Source organism: Spodoptera frugiperda, chromosome 30 (assembly GCF_023101765.2).
Source record: "Spodoptera frugiperda isolate SF20-4 chromosome 30, AGI-APGP_CSIRO_Sfru_2.0, whole genome shotgun sequence".
Lineage (NCBI taxonomy): Eukaryota > Metazoa > Arthropoda > Insecta > Lepidoptera > Noctuidae > Spodoptera > Spodoptera frugiperda.
In genome coordinates this window covers 13337058-13363718 of record NC_064241.1, presented here as the reverse complement: position 1 = coordinate 13363718, position 26661 = coordinate 13337058, and the positions used below count along the sequence as shown (strand labels likewise).

Here is a 26661-nt window from a genome sequence, read left to right as displayed (position 1 = left end):
GACTACTTCTTTTTACAAGCTTTTATTTAACATGCAAGCAATGTGTGAAGTGAAATCTTGCATTTGAATTTAGAAGCAGATATACTATACTTCATAGATACTTAAACTAATTGACCTGAAATTTTGTATAGGTACCTTTTTTTTTTTTTAGGGGGAAAATCATCCAATTACTTCTCCCGCCTTGGATGAGGCGGTAGGGAGTGTCAGACTCTTACTGACTAAAAACCACCCCGCTCCTTCTCCTGCTTTGAGCCGGAGCCCCGGTGACCTTTTACGTTGTCCGCAGCTCCGGATAAATTTTGTATACCTATACGTTTAGTTTGTATGACGATAAATCTCAAGAAAAAAGTTTGTTTTATAAAGTATTAAACTTAAATTCATGGGGAATTTCAACAGTATTATGTATGTAAATGTACATTATGTACTTACACAATAAATGTGTATGTTGTGGAGTTGTTGCCAATATTACGTAGCGGCCATCTGCCATTAGCGTTTCTAGGTTTATTGGTAACTAACTTCTAACTAATGTATGAACATTAATATTTGTGCATTTTACTTAGCTGTTATCTATACTAATATATAAAGCTGAAAGGTTTGTTTGAACCCGATAATCTCCGCAATTGCTGGTTTAATTTAAATCATTATTTTGTGTTGAAAAGTCCATTTATCGAGGAAGGCATCGAGACACGCCACTAGGCTAGACTAACAACGGAGTAGCCATTAGTTAGAAATATAAATGCTTTGTCATAAATGACTGTAGATCCACGCACATCGCACAATTTATAAATTGTAGAAAGACTTTTTATTATTTTTATATGAAGTTCTTATGTCTCAAATCTACTGATACTTATACTTACTGAGGCTTAATTATAATATTTGTTATTTCTGTTTATGATTTAATACAAAATCTGTTAAATGGTAACTCAGTGGGATAGTAAACTTATATGACAGCTATCATTAACTTATTACATTAACTTTTAGTGCTATGATATAACGCGGGGAGCAGTGATGTGAATGTTAACAGCAAACATTCAAACATTAACAAACAGACATTCAAAATGTTGAATATTTCGAGTTTCTTTCATTTTGAAGTGGAGACGAAGTGTGTTGTGTAATATGATATAAGTATTTGTTTTTTTTAGATACAAAATTACCTAGATTTTTGATATAAGAAGTTAGATTTCAATATTTTACTTTGTCATTTCCGGGGGAATGTCAAGTACCTCTATAGCAATAACGTACTATTGCTTCAAACTCATGATGTATTTGTCGATAGTTGCTAGTGACGACGTAATTTTTTTGTATGGCAAATTTTAGCTCCACAGGTGTCCGGTAGAGGCGTTGTAAAATCTACTACTATCGACAAATACTATTGCTTCAAACTCATGGTAGAGTTAAAGTATACATTATTTTTCAATGAGTACTATACTATTACATTACCGACCTAAATGGAGAGTAATGGAAAGGCTAACATAGTGTCGATGGTACTCTGAGTAGTTAGACCATAGTTAGACAGGAACTGCCAAACTCATGAACTATAACGTATGAACGAGCAATAAAACGTAGACATAATGTACTTTCAGACGAGTTAAAACCATTTGCTTCGTCTAGTGCTACTGAACTATGTAAGTAGCAACAGATTCTCTATATCATTGCTATGTGTAAATACATTAAATGTCAGCACAACTCTTTTTTTATAAACATGTAACACTTATTGTGCCCAACCCGTTTTGGAGCAAGCATAGTCACTGATTACTAATCCTCAAGAAAATAGGTCTTTCCTCTTTTGCATGGGATAGTTTACAGGTTATTATTACACAATATTATGCAGAAATGTTTGTACAAACACCGATTTAAGAAAAAAATGTCTTAGATACGGCGCTGCTATAAATATAAGACTGATTACACAGCTTTATCGGATACTGTACAGCACGGGACAGCCTATCTATAGCTATATCTATAATACCTATCGGTATCATAGTAACAGGATACTATTATAGTATAAGTAAGTAAATGATTGTCGTACTGCAACCTGATGCGAGTGTTCGTGATCAGCAGCGATGGTCGGAGATGTGTAATGGATGGAAAGTGAGTGGCTCACGACTCGTACGTTATTACTATATTGTTTGTTTACTTCAAGCGGCTTCTGTGTCTATCTAGGTGATGTAAGTGTACCTAACTACTATACTACGTGGATAAGCTTTTATATATGTATGCTTTTATTATGCAGGGTGACTTCTAATTCGACGTATCCCACTCGGAAGGTGACAATACAACTAATTTCCTACAAAATTAGCTCTGAGGTTACTGATCCGAAAGTAGCTAGTTTCTAAGATCTCAGGAATTTCGGTTTTTGACAATAAACATCAATAAAGTACAAAAATAAAATAAAATTAGCTGTATTATCACCTCCTGAGAGGAAAACGTCTAGTTACAATTCACTCTGAATATTAGTAACTTCAAATACCAAGAGTCACAGTATCCTCCCTAAATGTGATCGAGTATACACATTACGGTGCGTATTACTGCTTTTTGAATACAGGTCAATATAAAAGCAATTAATGTCAAACATAATTAAGCAATTTCAATTTCCACCATATAATTCATTAGCTATAATAGCTAGGTACGTAATTAAGGCATCAATTGAGGCACACTACGAAACTGCTCGGGTCACATAGAGGTGATCAGTAAATTACTTTATGTCTTAAACTATATAATATACTGCGAGGAATACAAGGGTATATAATAATTTCCTTAATTAAGTAAATTGGTAATTAATTTTGTGCAACTTTTTATTGTTCACTTCTGTCTTCAATAAATATTAAGTTTTTCCCGTCGAGTGTATATAATGATGTAATGCCATGTTTGCCGATGAATGGCGGGTAAATGTTTCTTATCGAACATTGCTAGACTTTCAAACAATTAGGAAGCAATCAGCGCAGTCACGGAACGTGCTACGTTTCCTATCAAATGTCAGCCGCGGCTGCAGGCTGCCGTCATAAGCAGTGACACTGTAACCTTTCGTGTGTCGTGTGTGTGAGAGTAGATGGTCAATGTGTCGTGGTCCGCAGGTTCCTGTTCAACGGCGGCTACCTGAGCCCCGAGTCCGACTACTTCAACTGTGTTGTGAACATCCCTGAAGACATCCGGCGCGTCGACGAGCCTTCGGAGGCGGGCGAGCAGATGTCGGTGCTGGGAGGAGTTCCAGGCAGGCTGTACGGGGCCGCGTCCACGCTGGTGGGGCCCGACGAGAAGTGCGGGCGCATCAACCCCGCGCTGGAGCCCGACGACGACGACCTGGACGACCCCAACGACGGGCCCACGCCCCTGTTCGGCAGCAGCAGCGCGCCCCCGCCCGTGCAGCCCTTCGGCAAGCAAACGGCTTTCTGAGACGATAAGTACCTTTATTAGTTCTCTCAGCCGCCGCCAGGAGCCGCCACCGACGAGCTCGCTCCATAGCGGGGTTATATTTTCCGAGAATTTTACTATTTCTTACTTTTCATTTAAAGTCGATAAGGTCGTTACATCGAAGTATGGAACAGAAAAAATCAGTATTTTTGCAAATAACGACTACAATGTTATGCTCAAGACGATCGAAACGAACCATATCATCCGTATCTTCCTGCAATCGAACATTCTGTACATGTATACATACACACCTAGTACATAGGTACATACATATACGAACGAGTAATGACGACGCAAGCAAACTGACATAACTATATTTAAACAATTATATATTATCGTGTAGGAATAATGCATAAAGCAATAGGTGTATGTTTAATAGTTGATGTAAAAATGAATTAAGCTGAATTATTTTGTAGTGAAATATAAAGAAATATATTACGAAATGTTGCAACTCATACATATCAAGATGTGAATTATATTCGTTGTTAGAGAGTTTATATATATATTATATAATATAATTTATATTGATGACGATTCCTTATTTAAGTCAATTAATGTAGAGAGGAGCACAGAGTTCATGTGCTTATAGAGACACGGTGTAAGTGTGTGCGTGCAGTAGAGGAGGCGACCAAACATGCGACATGCGAGTGTGTGTGTGTGCTGTGTAGTGTGCACGGTGCAGGTCGCTCCGACATGCAAGTGGATATTATAAACAAATAAATTATTTATATCAGAAGTCCGCACCAACTATATACAAATATATTTACCTAGCGTAATCTATACGAGTTAGCGGCGACATTATTTTGTAAGCTTTGTTTTCTAGTGCAAATGTTTACGTTGTATAGAGATATATGTATGAGTATATTATATATAAATGTTCAGAGCGGGCACGTGTAAGTGCACCCTGTGTATTGTACGTGTATGTAGACCAAAGTATAAAGGAATATAGTAATGAATATGGAGACAGTATCATTCTATCCACGCGATGTTATATCACCAACACAATGGGCCTAAAATCTGCTGAATTATAAGTAAAAGGAACAAAACGCCGAGTTATACATATATAGCGTTACTGTTTGTATCTCTGTGTATAATATATATAGGGACAAGTAATACGGTAATGAAAGAGCTTCTGACACTACGGCGCGGTACGGGCGTCGCCACTAGTAATATGTAATTGGTATTTTTGAAATTATACGTGTATCGGTGTTCTCAGTATTGTCGTGTCTGCCCCGGACTACCGGACGACTCATTACTCTATATGCGTGTTTATATGTCCATGTTTAAAGCTTTTTCAACTGTTTCTAAGTATTCCACTAAAGTTGTACCTTGCCATTAGATGATACTGTCAACTTTGGCAACTTTTATCCTTTTGGGTGCAAACCGTACGTGTTTACTAAGTAGAGAGTAACGCTACATGTCACTACATGTACAGGCGACGAGGTATTGTGTAGGTAAACAGTTGCCACATTTGATACATTACGAAGCTTTCAAATTGTTTTTGATAACAGAGTTTACACGTTATGGAAATGTTTACGATTCGTTGCGGATATATAAAGATATATGTATATGATGTGATACCTGCCTAACCTGTGCTAAGACTATGAACTTGAGACATATCAATCTGTATGTGACTTACGTAACTATACATATCATAGTGTTTAGTGTGGAACGTACATATCATAGAGTAAGGTAGTATAGGTCTCGTTGTTGTTCTTCGGAGACGCTTCCTGATCTGTATATACAGACATACAGACATATATACCTTGCTAATAATATATTGATGTTGTTATACAGATATATTCTATGCATTTGTTATACTTTTTGCAATCACAAATATAAGTTTAGTATACATGTTCTTTTAGATTTACTTTTTTATTCTAGATTAATTTTTGAGCCTGTTTATATAAAATCTATTTACAAGTATAATTCTGTTTCTAAGTGATGTATATTTATAATTAAGTTGTGGTTAAGTAGCGGAGGGTCAGGGAGCGACTCCCCACTGTTAGCTAGTAGATATACCTACTATTGACTTATTCCTAGTTCTTGTTGAATATTTTGAAAATGAAAAAATGTGTAAAAATATGTGTAACGTTGTGAATTCCGCTGTCGCCCCGGCGACATCAAATAAAACATATAGCATGTTGACTTTACTTTATTTTGTCTACATCCTCTGAACTCACTCAACTATTCATTCCTTCTCCTATTCCTTACTCTTAGGTATTCCTTATCTCTCCTTCCATTAATACTCTGTCAGGTTATTGGCCAAGGATTCATCTTACAACTCTAACAAGTACCTTATTTATCAGATATTGTAATAGAGGTGAAAATACCTTATAGCCAGGTTGAGAAATACAACGACATACTTTATAGTGAGTATTTATTCGAATACAGTTGTAGTTGTAGTCGTAGCATTCTAGGCGAGGTTCGAGTATTTCAAGATAAATCCAATTACCTAGTAGTTAATATTGAAAACTTCTCAGGGACGTAGTTAATGAAAACAAACATTTTTAATATTTACAAAAGTTTATTTTATACAAAAGTATAATTATTCATTCATTGGGACCTTAAAACTAAATTTTTGTACAATTTCATTACATTAATTACAAATTAAGTTAATGTTAATACTTGAAGCGTCGCTTACTCGGTAAGCAGCACCGACACGAGTACATGTTACTTCGTCCGATTGTACATCACAATTTTGAGATTACACAGAATATGTTCCGTCCTACTAACTTGTATAGTTCTTCGCGACTTCAAAGATTAGTTAGTTAGTGCCTGTCCAGGATTGTAACCTCCCACTGTCAGCAGAGAGCTTTACACATTCCATCAAATTCTCCATTTTGTAACATCTAATACATACAGGTTTGGTTCAAAGCCTACATGCTGATTACATACAAACCTAATTTGTGACGTTCGCCACGTCATCAATACTGAGTCTGTGATAACTTAACAATTGACTATAGTACGCGAGCACTAGGCGAGCAGCAGCAGCAGCCGGCCCTAGTACACGTAGCCGCCGTTGGAGTCGTAGCTCTGGCTGATGGTCGCGGGCACTCCGCCGCCGCCTGATGAGTGGCCGCCGCCGAAGCCCGACGAGCCCCCGGAGGAATATCCACCTCCAGAGGAGTATCCACCAGAGCCTCCACCCGACGGGTATCCACCACTGCCTCCAGAGGAGTATCCACCACCTCCGCCTGATGAGTAACCTCCTGAGCTACCGCCATGGCCGCCACCGCCGCCGCTAGAGTGACCACCGCCGAAACCAGATCCTCCTGATGAGTAACCACCGGAGCCGCCCGAGGAGTATCCGCCGCTTGAACCATGGCCGCCAGAGGAGTATCCACCAGATCCGCCCGAGGAGTATCCACCGCCTGAACCATGGCCGCCCGAAGAGTACCCACCAGATCCGCCACCAGAAGAGTACCCACCGCCTGAACCATGGCCGCCGCCGCCGCCGCTGCTAGGAGCACCATAACTGCTTGAAGGCGCCGCGGGTGCTCCGTACGAACTGGATGGGGCTCCATAGCTTGACGAGGGTGCACTAGAGCCGAAACTGCTGCCTCCGAAACCGCTGCTTCCAAAACCACTGCTGCCAAAACCGCTGCTGCTGAAGCCACCGCTGCTACCACCAGATGAGGGAGCTCCGTAGGAAGATGAGGGAGGAGATGCTGGGGCACCATAGGACGAGGAGGGGGGAGCACCATAAGATGAGGATGGTGCAGACGCGGGAGCACCGTAAGATGAGGATGGAGGAGATGCAGGGGCACCGTAAGAACTAGAGGGAGGTGAGGCTGGGGCACCGTAGGAGCTGGAGGGTGGAGAAGGTGCACCGTATGAGCTGGAGGGGCCGGACGAAGGCGCACCGTAGGAGCTGGAAGGAGGAGAAGGAGCACCGTATGAGCTGGATGGGCCAGACGAGGGAGCACCGTATGAACTTGAAGGAGGAGACGGGGCGCCATACGAGCTGGAAGGTGGTGAGGGTGCTCCGTAGGAGCTGGAGGGAGCGCCGTAAGAGCTGGAGGGCTTGGAAGGTTTAGGAGCGCCATAAGTCGTAGAAGGTCCAGTTGGCACTCCGTAGCTTGTCGCTGGAGGCCTTGCTGGGGCTCCGTAAGAGCTTGAGGGCTTAGATGCAGGAGGGCCGTAGGAACTTGATGGCTTAGATGGTGGGGGTCCATAGGAGCTGGAAGGCTTGGATGGAGGGGGTCCGTAGCTTTGTGACGGGGGTCCGTAGCTTGATGATGGTGGGGCTCCGTAGCTGCTCGATGGTTTCGGTGGTCCGTAGCTAGGTTTAGGAGGTCCATAACTGCTGGAAGGCTTGCTGGGAGCGCCGTATGAGGACGATGGCCTGCCACCTCCATGGCCTCCATGGCCGCCGCCTCCGTGTCCACCGCCGCCGTGTCCACCGCCCCCGTGGCCGCCACCACCTCGCGAGGGAGGCAGGTACGACGAGCTCAGGGGCGCTGCGAACAAAGGGATTGGTGCTTTTATTTCGTATTGTAAGTAATACTTCGTAGAGCCTCTGTCATGAAGACAAGTATTTATGCTACAATACGACACATCTTGGCAAAGTATTAGTTTGTTTGTGCCAACATTCTCAGTTACCATAAAATATGTAAGTTGGAATGATATAAACTGTTTACCAGCATATGACAAGATCACAGAACAAGTTTAGTGCTACGTGACATTCCTGCTTCATGACAGAGGCATGTCTGTGTTAGTCGAGTGGTCGGGCGGGGGCTTACCTTCACGCTTGTACGTCTTGCGGGGGGTGGCTGCAGCCAGCGACAGCAGCACCAGCGCTGGTACCAGCTGGAACAATGGAAGAGGAACATTAGCGACTGATAAAAGTCACCAAACATTTTGTACAATTCTGAGATATGAAGAGATAAGTCTCAATGTCCTACTGCAGTAGAATCTCAATTGTCATTTATTTTAAACCTTTCAGAATATGGCATTAACTTCTGAAGTTAAGTTACAAAAAGACAACAATTATAAAATGGCAGGAGGTGTGAACACACCAAGGAGAGTCATCAGTGGACGTGTGTCACTTTGTGCCACTAGACAATGTAGGTACCCTCATTGTAACGACGCGGTGTTGCCACACTTTCCCACCGCGCTGATCGCCCTGTTGCCACACCGCAATCTACTACTCCTCGCGAATCCGCGACAAATGACTCGACTGGCAATTGATTTAAATGGCGCGGTTTTGTTGCCAAACAGCAGCAAACCTTGAAGGTTTAATTGCTCTCACTATCTTGTTAACATAAATTAGTGTGGTGAGCGAAGTGGCCGCTTTGTTACTGTCTTTTCTAGGCTTGGGATTGAAATGTATTGCTAGGTAAGCCATTAAATTGAGTCAAACAATTTGTAGGTTTCCAGCTTTAGGCTGAACTTGATCGTTGTAGGACTGATTAATAGTTACTTAACAGTCAACGCATGCTGTGACTTTGACATACCTATACGCAAGTAACTAAAAGGAAAAGTTTCACATTTCGGAAACCTTGCATTCCCATTTGACGATTTAACCAACATTGGACATAATTGGTGCGCGTGCGTATGTAAACAATGTCCGAATTTCATTGAAAATGACTCATAATGTTGGAGTTAGTATGGCGGTCACGCATGCGCGGTCGAAATCCTCCGCCACAGATTATCTAGCAAGACGTGTGGCAGTCTGCCCACGTGCGCCGGCGCCGTAAACTTGAAGTACATCACATACCCAGCACATTACGTACGTTGTGTTTGTACTTTCACGGAGGCTGATGTTATCTGCCGACGTTTGGATGGTTCAACTTTCAATTAATTTACATATAACGTTGTAATGATACGCATGCCTTGGATCAGGAGTACATCATGTTGCTTAACTCCTAACTTCAAATTTCCACTATTTTAGAAGTACCGATTAAGGAGAATATTTTTTTGTTTTACTCCTATAATGATTTTATTTGATCATTACTGTCCATCGTGTCAATGCAATAATGTGTATTTTTTGTTTTCAGTGTCAATCGTTTTTCAGGCTTTTTGTAAGAAATGAAGTACTAACAATATGAATACCAAGTAGAGACGCATTCCTCGTGACTCGACACTCCATCACCATTCACAGATATTGCAGATTGTCGCAATCAAATTTTACCTCCGGAAGAGATTACCGATGACATATCCGCGTGTGTGATAGCAGTCGTACTCATAATGACGCGGTGACGTAACCCTGCTCATCTGCACTCACTATTGACCTCCGCGGAGAAAGCCGGGGGACGTGTACTTACTCGCTTTTTGCTAAACATGTCATTTGTGTGATGTAACGAGGTTAAGACGCCTGTATCCAGGCCGGCGACAGGATGGGAGCCCGTAGTACAGTATGGGACAACTTTTATTGTTTGAAGAAGTAAATAGAGATAAAATGTGATACTTTTTTCGCTAGTTACGGGTCCTACGTTTGCTATTGTTGTCCTACCTGGGAATCCAACTGGAAACCTCTTGTTTGGCACTCTTACGACCATTTAATTAGTATGGGTAAAGAGTTTGAAGATGTACAAGTTTGGTGATTTACCGTCAACTGGATAACAGTAGCATCTAAGTCGATGGCAATAAAGATTACCATTCTTCCCAAAGTAGTGGTTCATGGTCTCGCGGGCACCATAGCTAACAGTGTCAGGGTCTGATGTTGCAACCATGGTGATTAGTCCGGCCAGGGGGACTTTACTGCGTCGTGCGTAATGTGGAGTGGAAGGTCTATTCTTGTAATTAACATTACATTATGTGCTTCACTACTTATATATAATCGTATGTAATAATGTAATCGTAATATGTATTACTTAAATAATTTCGTGCTTATTTAAGTACCCACTTCTTATAATTTTATAGGTCAGTGGAGTCTTCACTAGCACATAGGGTTTTTGGTGTTTGGCAGACTTATGGACTGCCAAGCAAGGAGTCTCGGTTTCGATTCCCAGACAGAGCTTTATAGGTCTTCGGTGGTTAAAAGACGTGACGTTATATTATGTAGACTTGTCCCGGGGAAAATATTGGGTTTTCTCAAGGGATACCTTCATACCGAAATCATGAACACAGCAATAAATTAACGAAGACTGAGCACATGTAATTGGTTACCGATGCGTGTAACTTATCTCTACAGGTAATTAGGAGGGAATCCTCACGAGTGCGCTCTATGAGAGCTCTGCTTACACAACTGCGCTGTGGTGGATTATGCTAAACGCCGTGTTTCACAGCCCGCGAGCAAACAGGTCAGAGGAACATTAAGATGAACGAGAGTTATTCAGACGATATCTGGGGGCACGGCAGTGCCCCCGCCAAGTCGAGCAAAAAAAGCGGCACGGCCGTACCATCCTTTTCTCGAAGCAATTCGGGCCTTTTTCGACCCCCTATAATTCGGTTGTGGATAAAGCAAGAAACCTGAATCTTCAGTAACTAATCCGGCATTGTATAAACACGGAATATTTAAAATTTCAGTCAATTTGAACCAGTAGTTTAAGAATGACAACTTGTTAAAGTTTCTAAATTTTGTCACTCACTGACTCACCGATCATCAAAAGTCCAAGGCACTTCTAGCAGACTTAGAAGCTTCATATTTGGAATACATATAGAGTTTAGTGTCTTAATCATGGGAAAACTTAAATATTTTGTAATTTCGGTCCAGTTTTCCAAATACACCAACTGCATCAATAACTTTGTAATCCCATATAAATATATGGGATTACAAAGTTATTTATGCAGTTGGTGGTTGGTGGTGGTTATAAATTTAATAGGTGTAGATAGGTACCTACCATATGAGGCAAGGGAGGGGGTATAGGGTGGGTAAGGGTGTGTTTAGCCCATGAAACTGAACAACATTATTACTTGTAAAATGGTCGACGTAATGAAAAACACATGATTGGACATGTCTTGAAGTACGAAAATCTAATAAAACAATATATTACAGAAAAAAGAAAGAAAAAAAAAGAAAAGAAAAGAATTTTGTAAAAAGAAAGGCTCTACAAAAAGAAGTGAGATCCCATCAAAAACATCCTGTAAAAAACCCAAGTCTCGCAGCTCAGTCTTTCTACCGTCAAAAGTTGTGAGATCCATGTAATACCAAGTCGGTTAATCTATTTAGTGTCTACTTGAAGGACCTTCTGTCTTAAGTTATTACATAAGTTATTATCATGCCAATATTAAAAATATTTAACGTTTTAAACAAATAGATCGACTTGGACATCGCATGAAAACAAAATGAATATTACAATATTATATTAGATTCTTTAGTCTCTCGCGCCTCACGCGATTGAAACTCTCGTTCCTGTTGGTCGCTGGCCCGTCGTGCTGTGTAGTGTGATACATACTAATAATCAAATCAAGCGATGTCCAAGTCGATCTATTTGTTTAAAACGTTAAATATTTTTAATATTGGCATGATAATAACTTATGTAATAACTTAAGACAGAAGGTCCTTCAAGTAGACACTAAATAGATTAACCGACTTGGTATTACATGGATCTCACAACTTTTGACGGTAGAAAGACTGAGCTGCGAGACTTGGGTTTTTTACAGGATGTTTTTGATGGGATTAAACTTTCATTAACTCTTTTTGGACAAACAATAGAATGTAGTGTGTGTATGTTTTCTATTTGGCTAATGTATGTGTGGCATTTAGTGTGTAGGTACAGGTAATTTTTTTAATCCGGAATGAGTATACTAACTTTTTAAACATAAACACTTTTTTTAAGTAAAGAATATCATCCAATGCTTTCTCCTGCATGGGCGAGGCGAGAGGTAGTGTCAGACTCTTATTGACGTAAAACCACCCCGTTCCTATTCCTGCTTTTCGAGCCGAAGCCCCGGTAAACCCGCTAGGTAAACTTAAGCACTAAAACATTTATAGCAAAAACAAATACCTATTTGTACCTAGATACGAATACCTAAGTTTGGTTTTATCATTCTCAATCAATAGTGTTTCAGTATAATATCTACATAATATTCCTAACGATAGCAACATTTCATTTACTACATGACGTGTGTGACGTGTTTGACGTGACGTATGTGTGTGTTTCTGTGTATTTGTGTATCGTCGAGTTGACGTGACAGCGTGTCGTGTACGGGAACATGGTAATTGTAACGTAAGCAACTAAGTCGTGGCCGCGAAACTAGCGGAGATTGGTAATTCAATTACTGTAGTAAATATGTTTTTGTTGTAATTAATTTGAGAGATGGACCTTTATTTAGCTATAGATAGGTAAAGAACTGACCATTTAAAGTACTGATATTTAAAACTTGGTTGAAATTGGAATAATATCATGTAAATTGATTGTATTCAGAATTAGTACATGTAAGTATAAACCAGTGGTACGGTTTAACCACACATACAGTACAAACGTGTAAGTATTTAACTATAAGACAAATAAAGTAATTAAAACTATCAAGTTAGTTTCAATAAAAACGCCACAAACATTATCTTACAATCTACATCACCGTATAAAAAATGTCGTGTCGCCCGCAGTTTTCGTGGCCCGCTAACCACTTCGTTTAACAGCTCATAATACCTTAGAACGCTATTGTTTTAGAGCACAACTTAATCACTTAAGTGCATCAAACTTAGCAGCCAGGTGCATTCACTGCATACTCGTAACGTGTGCTATCTGCACATCTGCAGACATCATACAAAGAAAGTGACATGATGCAATAATGCAACAATACGCCTAATTATATCATACAATATACGTAAACATGGCTGAATTAATATACCACGATAATATCAGTCTGTTTTAATTTCATATTGTAGCTGTAAATAGAAATTTCTGCGAATAGATATTTAGAGTGACTACAGAGGTGCCGGTTCTTCATACATACGAGTCTGCCAAATAGTTGTAATTGGCTACAAAGATATATCCATGAGAATCGCTCCTGACATAACTTAATATGCAAAAGTAGAGTAGGCTTATTTATGTAGAATTAAGCCATCAACGATGTTATACTTGATTTCAAGTTAAAATTAACCATTAAATCATGATAATTCTAAGTATAAACTTCACTGAAGATTAAAAAACAAAATGTTCAACTATTACACTGACATTGATCCAAGCTGGGTTTGTCATACACTTCCTACCGCTATAAAGTTACGGAAATGAGTTCCACTTACATCGTTACTCCCTCACTGGAGGAGTATCGAACCTCCTGATGTTTATTAGATGTCAATCTTTGAAGTTTTGCAATCAAAGGGTAAGGTTACTATAGGAATTGAAATTATGGAAAAGATAAAAAAAGGTGTTGGGTGAAATTCTCCTATAATATATTTCAGAAATGAAAGGTTTCTTTTGCAACGTAGTAACTGCAGCTGCATAGATAGGTGCATTAGTTTGGAAACCCTAAACGTTTACATTTGCGCGTGACGAGTCTCACGGGAACCGCGCGCGGGAACCACGGCACGCGACAATGCGATGTGCAACCCGCGCGCATATTGTGCATAGAAATGGTGCGAACACCACCGACCGGCCCGATGCAGCCGGAGAGGAGAGCTTGCGACACACAGGATCTTGGGCAACCACACTCAGGTCCCTTTATGACTATCTCAGATGGGATTTTTAATTCGCAATTGTTTTAATAATATGAGTGTGATCTTTGTTGGTGTGAAATATGGGAATTATAGTCATTGAAATCTGCTGTGTCTAAATAATTTACTGAATTAAATTCACAAACATGGAGTGACTTCGTTTACATAGAGTACAATGTGCGCAGTTGCTACCTCATCGCCTCGTACCACAGTAACCCACTTCCCGCATCGAAGCCATTACAGCAAGAAGACTATGGCAACTCAATCATGTCGAAGAAAAACTCCATTACCAGGAATGTATGAGCGCCTAGTTATGCATAGAATACGAGCTCCGCGTCGCTTGTTACGTAAGCCGGCAAACTTGGAGTGTAGTCTGATTGCAGATACCAACTGTCGATAGTTATTATCTGGGGAAATCTCCGTAATAACGGAACCATTTCCGTAGTTCCGTCTGCAGCATTCAATTATAAATTATATTGTTACCTTTGAAAGATTAATCAACTTCCATTATACTGGCTGGATTATTAACAGCCACTAATGAACGGAGCGTGAGCTAATACAGCGAGATAAATTCTAATACAAACTTCCTCACGTGAATACTTAAAAAAGTAATCTATTAATCTTAAAAGTCGGTTTTAAAGTTCACACGGCGCATTGTTTACATTAATAGTTTGTTTTTCTGACCTCGGAGGAAGACGCAGCGCGCGCCATGACACTTTCGAATACAACATGGCTGCAACGTTTTTCCCGCCCATTTTCACCGCGGAGGTTACGCAATTATAATAATGAGTTGCCGTAGATAAGTTGCATGTCTGGACTAATGGCTCGTTCGTGTTTTCGTGCATTTCCACAACAATGCAGGAGGGGCTGCACCATTCAATATTTCTTCACTTCGCTTTCCGATAAAAAGGCTTATCGAAGTTGTTATGAGGAGCTGTTACTTCTGGGAGCGGATTAGAATGTTTGAGGTTAGTTTCTCACGCAAATAGGTGACGGTGTATTATAAGTGAGGGGCAGCGAACCGGCGACCTATTACTTGTTGCGCAATGCTATATTATAAGTACGCACTCGTCTGGAATTAGCTGCAAACTGTGCGAATTACCAAATACTAATGGATCACGTTATGTAGACGATTATGATCTTGAAGGTGAGAAAGTATGACTGTCTCACAGATTATATTTAGTCTTATTGTTATTATATTTGTGAATAAAGTGACGTAGCGTTATTGGATGGTCCAACATCTACGCCGTTGTTAATTTATGACTCTTTAAGTTTTTGCACATCATTGATATATTTTTTTATTATAATTATTGTGGGAAACTGTAAGCTCACAACAGTGAATTAAGATATAGATGAGCAACCTGTGCGTGTGTTATCTCAGTGGTTTTATAGTTTTATGTAACACAACAATATCTGGGTTGGCAACACCGGCGCGAACCATCGCAACTTCATTGATATTTATGAAATGGCAACATTTGCAGTAAAACGCGCGAATTTATTATTATTTTTTTACAAATAAAGCTTTATTTATGGTAATGTAAGTTGGCGATGTGTCGCCATATTGGTTCGTGTGTCAAAATAAATATTGTTATTACACTAGCTTTCCGCCCGCGGCTTCGCCCACGTGTAATTCGGTTATATATAGCGTTTTTTAATGATCTCGACAGGGCTTTTTCCACAGTCTGATAGTCATCATCCCATGTGAATGAGCTGATGATGGAAGGTACAACTCCTCAACGGTTAGGAGTTGAAAGAAAATTCTTACGAAGTTATACGTACATGTGAGGCTATTAGGTTGACCTGATAATAAAAAGTAAATCTCATTAACGTTAAGAATTTAGGTGAAAATGGATGCGGACAAATTTCGTCTCTTCACTTGTTTCCTTTTAGCTGTTTGTATGGGTAGTGTTAACACAAAATAGGGATTTAAAGGCGTGATGTTATTAATGTTATGCATGTATGTACATAATTATGTATGTTATTATGTATGTTAAAGAGACGACTGAAAGTTGTCATACAAAGTCTTTTTTTTTAAGGATGGGAAATCATCAAATGACCTCTCCCGCTCTGGGTGGAACGGAAGGGAGTGTCAAACTTTTACTGACTAAAACCCACCTCGTTCCTTCAGTTGCCCTTTGCGTTCCGGGGCCACGGTATCTCGTTAGAACTTTCCCGCAGCCCCGGCTCAGTTTATCCCGTTTCCCCCCTTGGGGGTTGACATTTCAAAAATCCCTTCTTAGTGCTCACTTATGTTACTAAAGGAACCTCTGTTCAAAATCTCAGACTCCTATACCGAGCGGTTTCGGCTGTGCGTTAATAAATCAGTCACCCAATCGCACCCCTAAATCACGATTGGAGGGTAGTTTGAAAAAACTTATATTGTCAAACATATTTACTTGCCTATGTACGTGTTCATGCCAAGTTTCAAGTTTATAAACCCAAGGAATAAGATTTTTCATAGAAACGTTTTTACCCCTTTTCCCCCCTTGGGGGTTGAATTTCCAAAAATCCTTTCTTAGTGCTCCCCTACATATCCCAAGGAACCTACATTCCAAATTTCAGCTGTCTACGACCAGTAGTTTCGACTGTGCGTTGTCTGTCAGTCAGTCAGTCAGTCACTCAGTAACGGAAGAGTTTTATATAGATAGATTATTTGGGAGTATTTGGAGTATTTGTTGCGAACGTTACTCAAGGAATTTTGATGAGGTGGTTACCAGACCAGATGCCTATATTTAGGAATCTAGGGCATTATTTTGAGAGCTAGGCTATGTGCTAGTGGTAAGTTAGGTACCTACGTAGTAAGTACGTGCACCTAAGTAAGAAGGTACGTGTCGTGGACGCACTTTTGTACAATCACATGTCCATAAGATCATTAGATAAAAACTAAAATTTAGATATTTGGGCCAAAATATGTGATAGGCATAACACTCAATCATTATCTAATATTTATGCGAATGTAGGTGAGTCCATGGCCCAGCAGCCGCCTAACTAATTCATGTCAATAATGTCCGCAGCTCGCATTCGAACCAAATTACTTTCCATTAACATAACTCACGACCGCTCAGATATTTCAATCTAGGTCGAATTACAGAAAAACTGCCAGATTATTTAATTAGGAAATTATTTGGCTGCCTCGAAAGTTGATGGCCAGCAAAGGTTTAGTTTTAATTCAAAGGTAGAATTAAGAAGTCCGATTGCAATTTTCAATTGGGGAGATTGATATTACACGACAGATAGAGTATGTATAGTTTTAAAGAGGTCTATGTTATTAGCCTATATTCGCTCCATAAATAAGACGATTAACACACTTAATCCAATCCGTGAAATATGCAAAAAGCAAGCCATTATTATTTATTATTTAACCCGCACGTAGAATAACTCCATCATAATAATCATCAAACAAATGATTCCCACAGCGAAAGTAAAAGTAATACACTAAAACGTTGCTGCAGCGTCCATCGCCGAGTAACTGAGGTGTTATCTAACATTAGTACGCATTGCAGCGGCAATGTATCGCGCTCCGGCGATAGTGTCGCGTGTTATGTAAGGCGATGGTTTATGATGGCGACCCGTGCCACTATAGTGACTATACTTTGTTGTTCTGTCAAAGCTGTGTACTACAAAGTAAACGTTTTGTATAGTTGTATGCTTTGTGCTTCGTAGCATCGTGAACTCGCTATTCTAGAGAAAATGGTTGTACAAAGTTTGGGTGACTGTTTTGTTTTTTATTTGTAACTATATAAAATGATGACAAAATGAATGAAGATATTTGAGAAAACCATTGCAAATCAACTCGAGATCAAGTTGGTAGGTAAAATAAGCGATGTCATACTTAAAGAGGTACACCATGACAATGCTTAAATGAAAGAGAGATCGAAACCTTTGTCGATCAATGTGTTACCCTGCTTGTTCTAATAATGGAAGACAAAGAAAGCCCATAATCCGTAACAATTAAAGATTTCCAATCTATCTCTAGGACAAAAAACACTATACAACAGTAAGTGAGCAGTAATCAGAGCTAGGAAAGTGAAACCGGGCGACATAATAGTAGTGTCGGCTGTTTTGTTGGTGGATGCTGAACAATGGCGGCGAGATCTTGAGGGAACTGTCACCAGCTGGCTTGTGGCGGTATACTGTATTGTTGTACTGAGGACGGAGGACGGAAGACTACACGCTGTGATAGTTTTGGTGCTTGGTCATCAGAACAGATCAGAGAGGTTTGATCTACGAGTTAGGTAAAGTAATACTTGTTAGGTTTATTTTTTTCGCGAAAATCAGCTTTTGTCTTTTCTCGCCTTGGGTGAGGCGAGAGGGATTGTCAACGAACTCTTACAGAAAACCACCCTGTCCATACTTCTGCTCTTTGAGCCGCTTCAGTGAACCCGCAGCTCCAGGTCGCAATCAATCCTACTAGGTTTTATCTGTGGTGGTCTGATAGTTCTTTGAAGCGCGCGCGTACGCACGGGTACATTTGTTACGTTCGGCTATATAGAGGCTGAAATATCTTTATAGAGGCTGAATTTGTGATCACTGTCATTGTAGCCTCGTATAGTCATATACTAATGTAATTGGGTATGACCATAACCGACGAAACAATATCTTAGTTTCCTAAATCGATAAAACAATACTTATCTTTATTCCTTTGAGAAATAATCACGATGTCAAGTTATATCATTAGAAACATGATGTTCGTAATAATTTAGATCAGATATGTCATTTAACAACTCATTCTCCGGCTCTCGTGGTCTAAGAGTCACGAGGTTTGCTACAGTTTCGTCATTCATCATCAGATGTTATCAGTTGCTTCTATTGTGGAATCTGAAGTAATCTGCGCCGTTACATCATCAGCGGTATTGGGAACTGGAGCTCAAGATTACGGGGGATGTAGTGGAAGGTGGAAGTAATCACCATGATTATTGACGATTGTAGGACCTCAAGAATTCATGGCACAATGAACAATAGTTTACTTTTGTAATAATTAAGCATTATGTAGTTGTGTAGCTTTCATTTCTAACTGTATTTTTTAAATCAGTTAATATAATCAAGCATTTTATAACAATGGCTTTATTTTAATTCTTGTAAACCAATATTGTTTTGTTTATAGCGGGCCATATATACAACCTATTCCTATATATAAATAACTTTTCCTTTCTGATTATCGACATGTGGATATTGATCACCGGAAAATATACTTAATTTACTTAAAAATAGAGTATAATTTTAGTTTGTTTTTGAACCTAGTAACATTATGACACAGTTATTATTAGTTAGTAAACACAATGTGGGTCACGGAGTATACCACGGCTGGAGTACCACCACCACCGTAGCACGCGTGTAACGAAATTGGTGCAGAATTAATGGAATTATACATTGCACCATGTTTCGTCTTGTTTGTTTGTCTCGCAGGATGTAATGCAACTATTGTTTGTTTACCAAACAACGGTCCAGTGACGCTAAGGTCAATGTTTGGTAACATGTGACTGTTTTATATGGAGAAACATGTAGGTAAAGAATGTAACTTAAATAAGTTGATTCAATTTTGTAACTTGTAAAATAAACAAAGGTAATCATTTCAGGTATCGTTATGTGGTAATTGAAAAAGATTATCATTGTTATAATGTTTAAATAATCTGGTTTTCCCACTCTAGGATTTTCTCGTATGCCATGGGTGCGTTTACAAACATACAATTTTACATGCAACACCCAGACCCGAAACAACAATTTGCGGATCACACAAAGAGTTGTTTCGTGCGGGAATCGAACCCGCTACACGTTACACGACAGCCAGTTGCCTAGCCACCGCGCCAACCGTGCAGTCATACATATACATATATGAGCTTACAGGCATAAACTACAACAATAACAGATACTTAAAAGCTCATTACTCATTACACTGAAACAAAGCCTTAACTTATGTAACAGCTATATAATTATGTACTTTAAAAAGCTGATCGGCGCCGGCGTCGCTTCTCATTGACAAGCCTGCGCGGGCGCACGCTATAAATCACAGTATTCACACGGTAATTATGCATGCGCTTGAGTTGCTGGATCGCGATCGCGGCTGTATTACACACCGTACCGTAAAAATATATTTTTATGAATGATTTTTGTTCGTAACGAGTGTGATTCTCGGGCCTAAATACAGACTTTTCGTTTTAGAATATTATTAATGAATTGTGCAAAAACTGTGCCATGTTTTAGTATTCCAGTACTACTCGTACTATTAAATAAAACCTCATTAGTTTTTACTGGTGTAATATGGTGTGACATTAAAATTATGATATTTTGCCTAGTATATCTACTGCTGTATGAAAACTTCGTATCACGTTACAGTTCGGTGTGTGGCGCGGCCCAGTAAGTGGGTAATTAGTGCTATCTAAATAGTAAGTGTCGGTAATACGGTGTTACGGCTACGTGTCGGTGGATAACGAGAGGTTAACTGTCGCAGTTATTATAACTACGAAGCTTAATGGTTCAGTTATTGTCACGTTTTTGTTAACTACTTATTGGGGAAAATTAAGGTGAATTCATTCAACTTAATTTTCCTCTTTTACACTCAACTAAATTACACTCAACTAAATGAAAACTGATTACCAAGAATACGAGCTCATCAAGATATCCCAATCTTTAAAAGCAATCGTCTTGCCTTATAACCCAGGGAAGACATATTATGTAGGAGCACATTTTTAATGTATCTCCCATATTTCACCAGTTAAAGGTTCTATATGGTGTTAATAGCCCTGTACAGTGTATGGAAATAAGGTAAACCTACTGCAGTCCATCGGGCTCATATCTAGACTCCATTCTTTAATTCATTGCTTTGCCCCGAGACAGAATTGAACTTGGGACCCTTGCTTTGATCGTCTCACTAGCACTCTCAAGTGTACATCTTCTCGGCCCTTTACGAACAATAGCATAAGTAGGTACCTACATGTTATATCATTTCGAATATTGACGCCCTCGATTATGAAAAAAACACCATTGTATATAAAGGTCACTATCGTACTACGCTCGTTATGAACCCACGACCTTACGTTTGAGGAGCTGGCCCCTTAACCCCCGGGCTATCACGACATTTGACATAACAGTTTTGCAACGACATGGTATTATTACATTTGAACAACACATGTTACATCACCACACCGTGGCACTAGACGCCGCTATAAGTGAGAAAAGTTTATAACTAGCGAACAAAAGCTGGCTATTACCATGCGTGTGCGCATATGGGATGATAGGGCTGGCGATTTGAATAAGGATTTGCATTGGAAATGAAGGGTTCATCGACCCTCTTTTGGTGTAGAGTAAAGAAAGAAATTGTAGATTCGATTTTAATAATAGTTAAGTTTGGTCTGGCATTGCGCATAAATCTATTGATATTTTTGAATTTAGTGTATTTTATGTAATCACACTACATACTAGATATGTAGGTCGCACAAAACCTTACAAATACAATAATATTTGTTTAAATAAATTAAACTTAATTAAAAACTTTACACAGCCCTAAGTTTCTCCGCGTGACGTAAACCGCGGAAGAGGTACAACCTTGACCTTATTGACACTTTCTATGCGCGCGCGCAGCCCGCTTACGTCACGTCACATCCACGGAAACACACGAACACACATGCACACATCTAATACAGTCATTACATTAAAATTTGCATTTTTATTATAACATCAACTGCATTTGTTTCTGTGTTAATTGTTTGCACATTTATTATCTCACAGAGAAATAGACAATTAACTTTTTTAGACAAACTGTTTTACATAATAGCATTAAATGACTCTAATATTTTTGAGACAAAATTCAAGGAGCGTGGTTTTAATTTGGAAGGGCTCGTAACGTAGTTAATGTAATTTACTCTAATTGTAATTACAATTAAATAAAGAAGCTCGCTTCTAGCAAAACGCGGCAAATAAAATCGCGCGTTAAAAATAAAATAAAAAGAAGGAATAAAGGAATAATGCGCGTATTGTAGCGGTGCAGGGTTGTACGGAGAAGTAAGATGAATGACTGGAAGGTGTTGCCGTGTCTCGTGCCGGTAAGTGACGTGATGCAATGTTCTGCGGTTACAGCAGGGCTGAACTATCATGTATTACACTTACGATAGATACTAAAATTGTTTTATTTATATTCAGAAGTCAATGAAACACTGTCAAGTTTAAGTAACACTGAAAGTTTTAAGAATGATTTGATGAATGTTTGACTACTTTAGATAACTTTTTTCATTTATGTATTTTGAGAACCTATTCATTGATGTAAGTTACTAGGTTTTTGTGCAAGATTCTTCACTATTCACCTCATAATACTATAAAGTGCCTCGGTACAAAGTGCAGACAGCCCTACAGTGCGGTGGCGGTGCACGCCGCAGATTGTGACGCAACCCGGAGCGCCGCAGTCAGATGACGCCTTTATGTCTATGATTCACTCGATTTGTAGCAAATACATCAATTTGACAGAACAAACTTATTTAGTTGTTTTTATGGTACAAATATTGTGAGAAATTAAGGAACTCCAGTTGTTTATTAATCATCGTTTTACTTTTTCTTTCACCTTTATATTTTTGCCTATTTATTTTCAAACCAAAAAATCTAATGTGAAGAAAAACTGAAGAATTGTATCTAATACTTATTTTAAACACTAGGTTATTGTGTGTGTTACCACTGAATGAAAACAGAAAGTAGTGTGTCAGCCCGCATACAGTGCACTGATGATACCGCGTATCACAGTGTGGTAACAGGTGAGTAAACTATTCAATGAGTCACATCAACCTGTTCCTGTGTTAGTGACCTTTTAGTTTTATTCTTAAATATAATTTTACTATAGATTCTTTATACTTTTTCAAAAGCACTATTAGGAGCTTGGGACTGTACGCTATGGTAGGTTTTTTTGAGGGGTGGGAAAATCATCCAATGACTTCTTTTGCCTTGGGCGAGGCGCGAGGGAGTGTCAGACTCTTACTGACTAAAAACCACTCCGTTCCTACTCAGTTCAACAGTTCCAAGTTTAATAGGTAACACTGATGCCAAGTCTTTGTCAAATATGTAGACAATTAATGCTAAATATGTAAACTATCGTTACGTATTAACATAATATTGATGTATTCTTGTTTGCAAATATTTATGATATGCGGAACATTGACACACTTAGTTTTAATATTGAAATATTATTCAATATTATTTTGTGTGATATAATAGTATTTGTGGCAGCATTTTTTATTGTCATTAAATAAAATGTGTTTAAAACTGTTTCTACTCAATATTAAGGTTTATTTTTTATGATAAACTGAAGGAAAAAGCTCTCAACATTGACCATTTGACTGTAAAATCCAGAAATTCTCTGAAATAACTGGAAATATCCCGGTAACTGTGACTGAGTGTGACGGTAACTGGAGTTCTACATTTAACCCATTTATCTATTAGCGTTCATTGTAAAATATTGTCGCCGCGCTGTCGCTGCGCCACCAAACTTTGGACTTGTGTTAAAACTTCGCGTTCTACGACCACACCAGCTCGCCCGCGGTGGAATTGGATCAGCTGGTGCTAACGTTTACGTTTGTCAATTGTCAACTTATTTCTTTAACTTGCAGAGTTTCGGAATAACGGGTCTTAATTTTATAGTTAAGCTTACCAAACGCAAAGAATCAATAGTAAATTACGAATTACCGACTGATAACCGAAACTACAGGACCTAGAGAGCTGTATGTTCTTTGAGGAGTATAAGGGAGCACTAATACAGGATTTCTCAAAATTCTACGCGAAAGGTAATTAAACGAGATTCACCTATTTGTTCGCTGGTAGAAACTAGTAAATCAATGAATTGATTTTCAGCTTAATGTGAGACATGTAAGGATTCGTATAATCTTAAGTAGTAACTTACCGCTAACTTAATGTGGACCATCTTGGTGGCGACGGTGACAGTCTGCAAGAGGACATAAACATAACTTAATCATACATACAACATATAAAACATATATTACAGAGAACACACACACATTAACACATATATTATGATGTATAATAAATTACGGAGCTTTAACATATGGAACTAAGTAAGTCGTGTTAATTAGAGCGCTCGGCAGCGAGCACTAAGCACAAAGGTAGCATTTACTTAACCCCAGCTTAATACGCACTTAGCTCTGTTACACGTTATATTAAGCTATTTTAATAAATTCTACTGCTGTTTTATTTTAACTTGTGGAATATATTCGTTTTATTTTATATTATGAGTTAATAATTTTGTTTAAAATTGTTTTAAAGAATTAATTTTGTTGGTTTTAGGATTAAGTTTCTATGTAGTTACTAAATGGTAGATGATGGCTTATGAGACTAAAGATCAGATAAGAGCAGCATGATGATGATAAAGGATGATAGTGGGATAGATTTTTGTTACTGCTCTGTGTGTCCTGGGTTTGATACTAGTTTTGTTGTTTTAGTTTTATTTTCATGAGAATGGAATATTCAGGGTTTGTATTTACTTACTAGACAAGTAATATTGGATTGAAGATTTGATAGATTATTTTTATAAGAACTCGAATCTTATTTTATAAGACAAACGTTATAACTTTCATATCTAATTAATATTTACACCGAATGATTGTAAGCTTTATATAAAGTTGTCCTCGAGGGAAATCTTGGACAATTTTCCTCAGCCGTTATACTCGTGATATCGGTTAAGGAAAATACTTTTTTTATTTTACGACCAAATCTCTGTTTCAAGAATTGAGAAGTCCTTCAGAATAATTATGATTTTGTATGAAAGCTTGGACAATGTTTGATTGTACTTATACGTGTTATGTTACAACAAATATTTAGTATTTTGTTTATTTATAGATATAGTAGAGGATACGATATAAAATCGACTACAAGATTATCAGTCGGCCTATCTAAATTATCAAGTAATGTTTATCCATTATTCTTAAGTTATAATTTTATATACTAAATAATAAATAAAAATATTTTGTAAAAAAATTAAAAAAGAAACGGATCGGTTAAGGTCATATCGGAAATGTTATATCGGATCATAGATCAATACTAAATCTTATCTTATTAAAATTATTGTTATTCAAAAATGTATTGGTTTATTTGTTTTTTGTATATTTATTTTTTATATGTATTGAAATTTACTAGATATGGGTAGAGATGAGTAGGTATTTATTGGTTATCGTGGAATGAAATTATTTTGTAAGTAGTGCAAATATTTCTCGGAGATTTTTCTACAAATTAGAGATTACAATTTATTACCATAATACTGAAATAATTTGTTTCAATGTAATTTGCGGTAACCCTCTGTGCGCAGGCGCAGGCTCAAGATGTCGCAACTTGTAATAGTTATAATTGTACACAAATTACTAAGTCGGCTACTGTTTTAAATATTACAGGGGAACAAAGTCACGACTTGGAATTAATTGAATATTTTGTCAAACTATTTTTATAATTTTCAGAGTAATGCAGAACGTTTGTTTTATGTTTCCAGAGTAAGAGTACAGTGAAAAATTTTATAGCGATACTTTCTAACAAATCAATTTGGATTTGGGAAAACGAAAACTGATCACATTTTATTTTATTATTTTTATAAATTACACAAAACCTTTTAACTTATAATTTAAATGAGATTTTGTTTATTTTATTGTAAGCTTTCGTCTAAACTTTTACAATTATTAAGACAACTGTTACAGCAACCTAAAGCCACACTAAACAACTTATTACTACCAACATCACACAGCACAAACTTACCAGGAGTTCACAGAATCCGAAAAGCACAAGAGAACGTCAACAGATAAAGTTCACAAACTTCGTAAATACAATCGGCAAAGTTCGGAGCAAGTCGTCCACGTGACGTGTGCACGCGACGATGCTGTGTTGCGGGCTGCGTGCGCGCATCTTCGCTTTATACGCAGCCCCCACCCCCCCTACCGGCGGCGGCGAGGATATGTAATGCCACTAAATATGCTCTAATAATTGGCCTAATGGTGGCTTCGATGATGGGAGCCATCAGCCATCGCTTCAAGGGAAGTGAAAGGTCACTCAGTTGGGTTATGCTGGATGTCCACGGTGATCTGATAGTATCCTTTCACAAGAACAGGGTTGTAGGGGAATATTACGAGTCTTCAATACTTTAGACATGTCAGTGAAAATAAGTTGTTTGGTTTTTCAACTACAAAATAAAAGAAACTGTTCCGAAAAAGAGAATGTCCTGTGACGTCATCAATCATCGATATCGATGTTGTGGTCATTTGTCATCATTTTATGGGATCAGTCATTACAGGACCAGTTATGTTTAATTTACAAGACTTTGTTTAATTTTTTTTGGTTGAACTGTAATTCAGTAATGAGGTACTGTTTTGAGGGTTAAAATAATCCGATGACTCCTCTGGCCTTGGTTGAGGCGGGAGGGAATGCTCATCTCTTATGATATTATTTGCACGTAATGAAGGTGACTGCCTCACTGTCCGAGTGGATGCAAGTGCGACTGCCAGGCAAGAGGTTACGGGTTCGATTCCTGGGTCGGGCGAAATATTGTTAGACGTTTTTCGGAAATGTGCCCGGTATATGGCAATAGGTTCACCCTCTATTACATGGGACTTACAACATGAATTGTGAAAAATGGGTGTAAGGTACATTGTACAGTGTATGTGAGGTACATTGAACTGGTACCGTACGTGCCGTAATGTGCACTTATGCCTAACCCTTCGGGGATAAAAAGAGTG

At 38.7% G+C, this 26661-nt stretch overlaps 2 protein-coding genes across 3 annotated transcripts in view; one reads left to right on the top strand and one right to left on the bottom strand.

Annotated features, from left to right (window-relative positions):
- Window positions 1-5556, top strand: part of LOC118269747 (high-affinity choline transporter 1) — a 30974-nt gene extending 25418 nt beyond the window's left edge. Inside the window, exon 11 of the mRNA XM_035585025.2 lies at window positions 3072-5556. Within this exon, the coding sequence (XP_035440918.2) occupies window positions 3072-3390 (319 nt within the window). The 3' untranslated portion in view covers window positions 3391-5556. The remainder of the gene's footprint in view (window positions 1-3071) is intronic.
- A 359-nt stretch (window positions 5557-5915) lies between these two features.
- Window positions 5916-25824, bottom strand: LOC118269958 (pro-resilin). Of its 2 annotated transcripts, none has more exons than XM_050706736.1 (4): window positions 25688-25824; window positions 23832-23873; window positions 8154-8220; window positions 5916-7892 (listed from the first exon to the last, which is right to left on the bottom strand). In XM_050706736.1, the coding sequence occupies exons 2-4, from the start codon at window positions 23850-23852 to the stop codon at window positions 6412-6414; spliced, it is 1569 nt and encodes a 522-aa protein (XP_050562693.1). In that variant the 5' UTR covers window positions 23853-23873; window positions 25688-25824; the 3' UTR covers window positions 5916-6411. The 2 variants fall into 2 exon arrangements, with proteins under 2 accessions (XP_050562693.1, XP_035441249.2); XM_035585356.2 differs by having other exon boundaries at window positions 5916-7871.
- Between the last annotated feature and the right edge of the window lie 837 nt (window positions 25825-26661).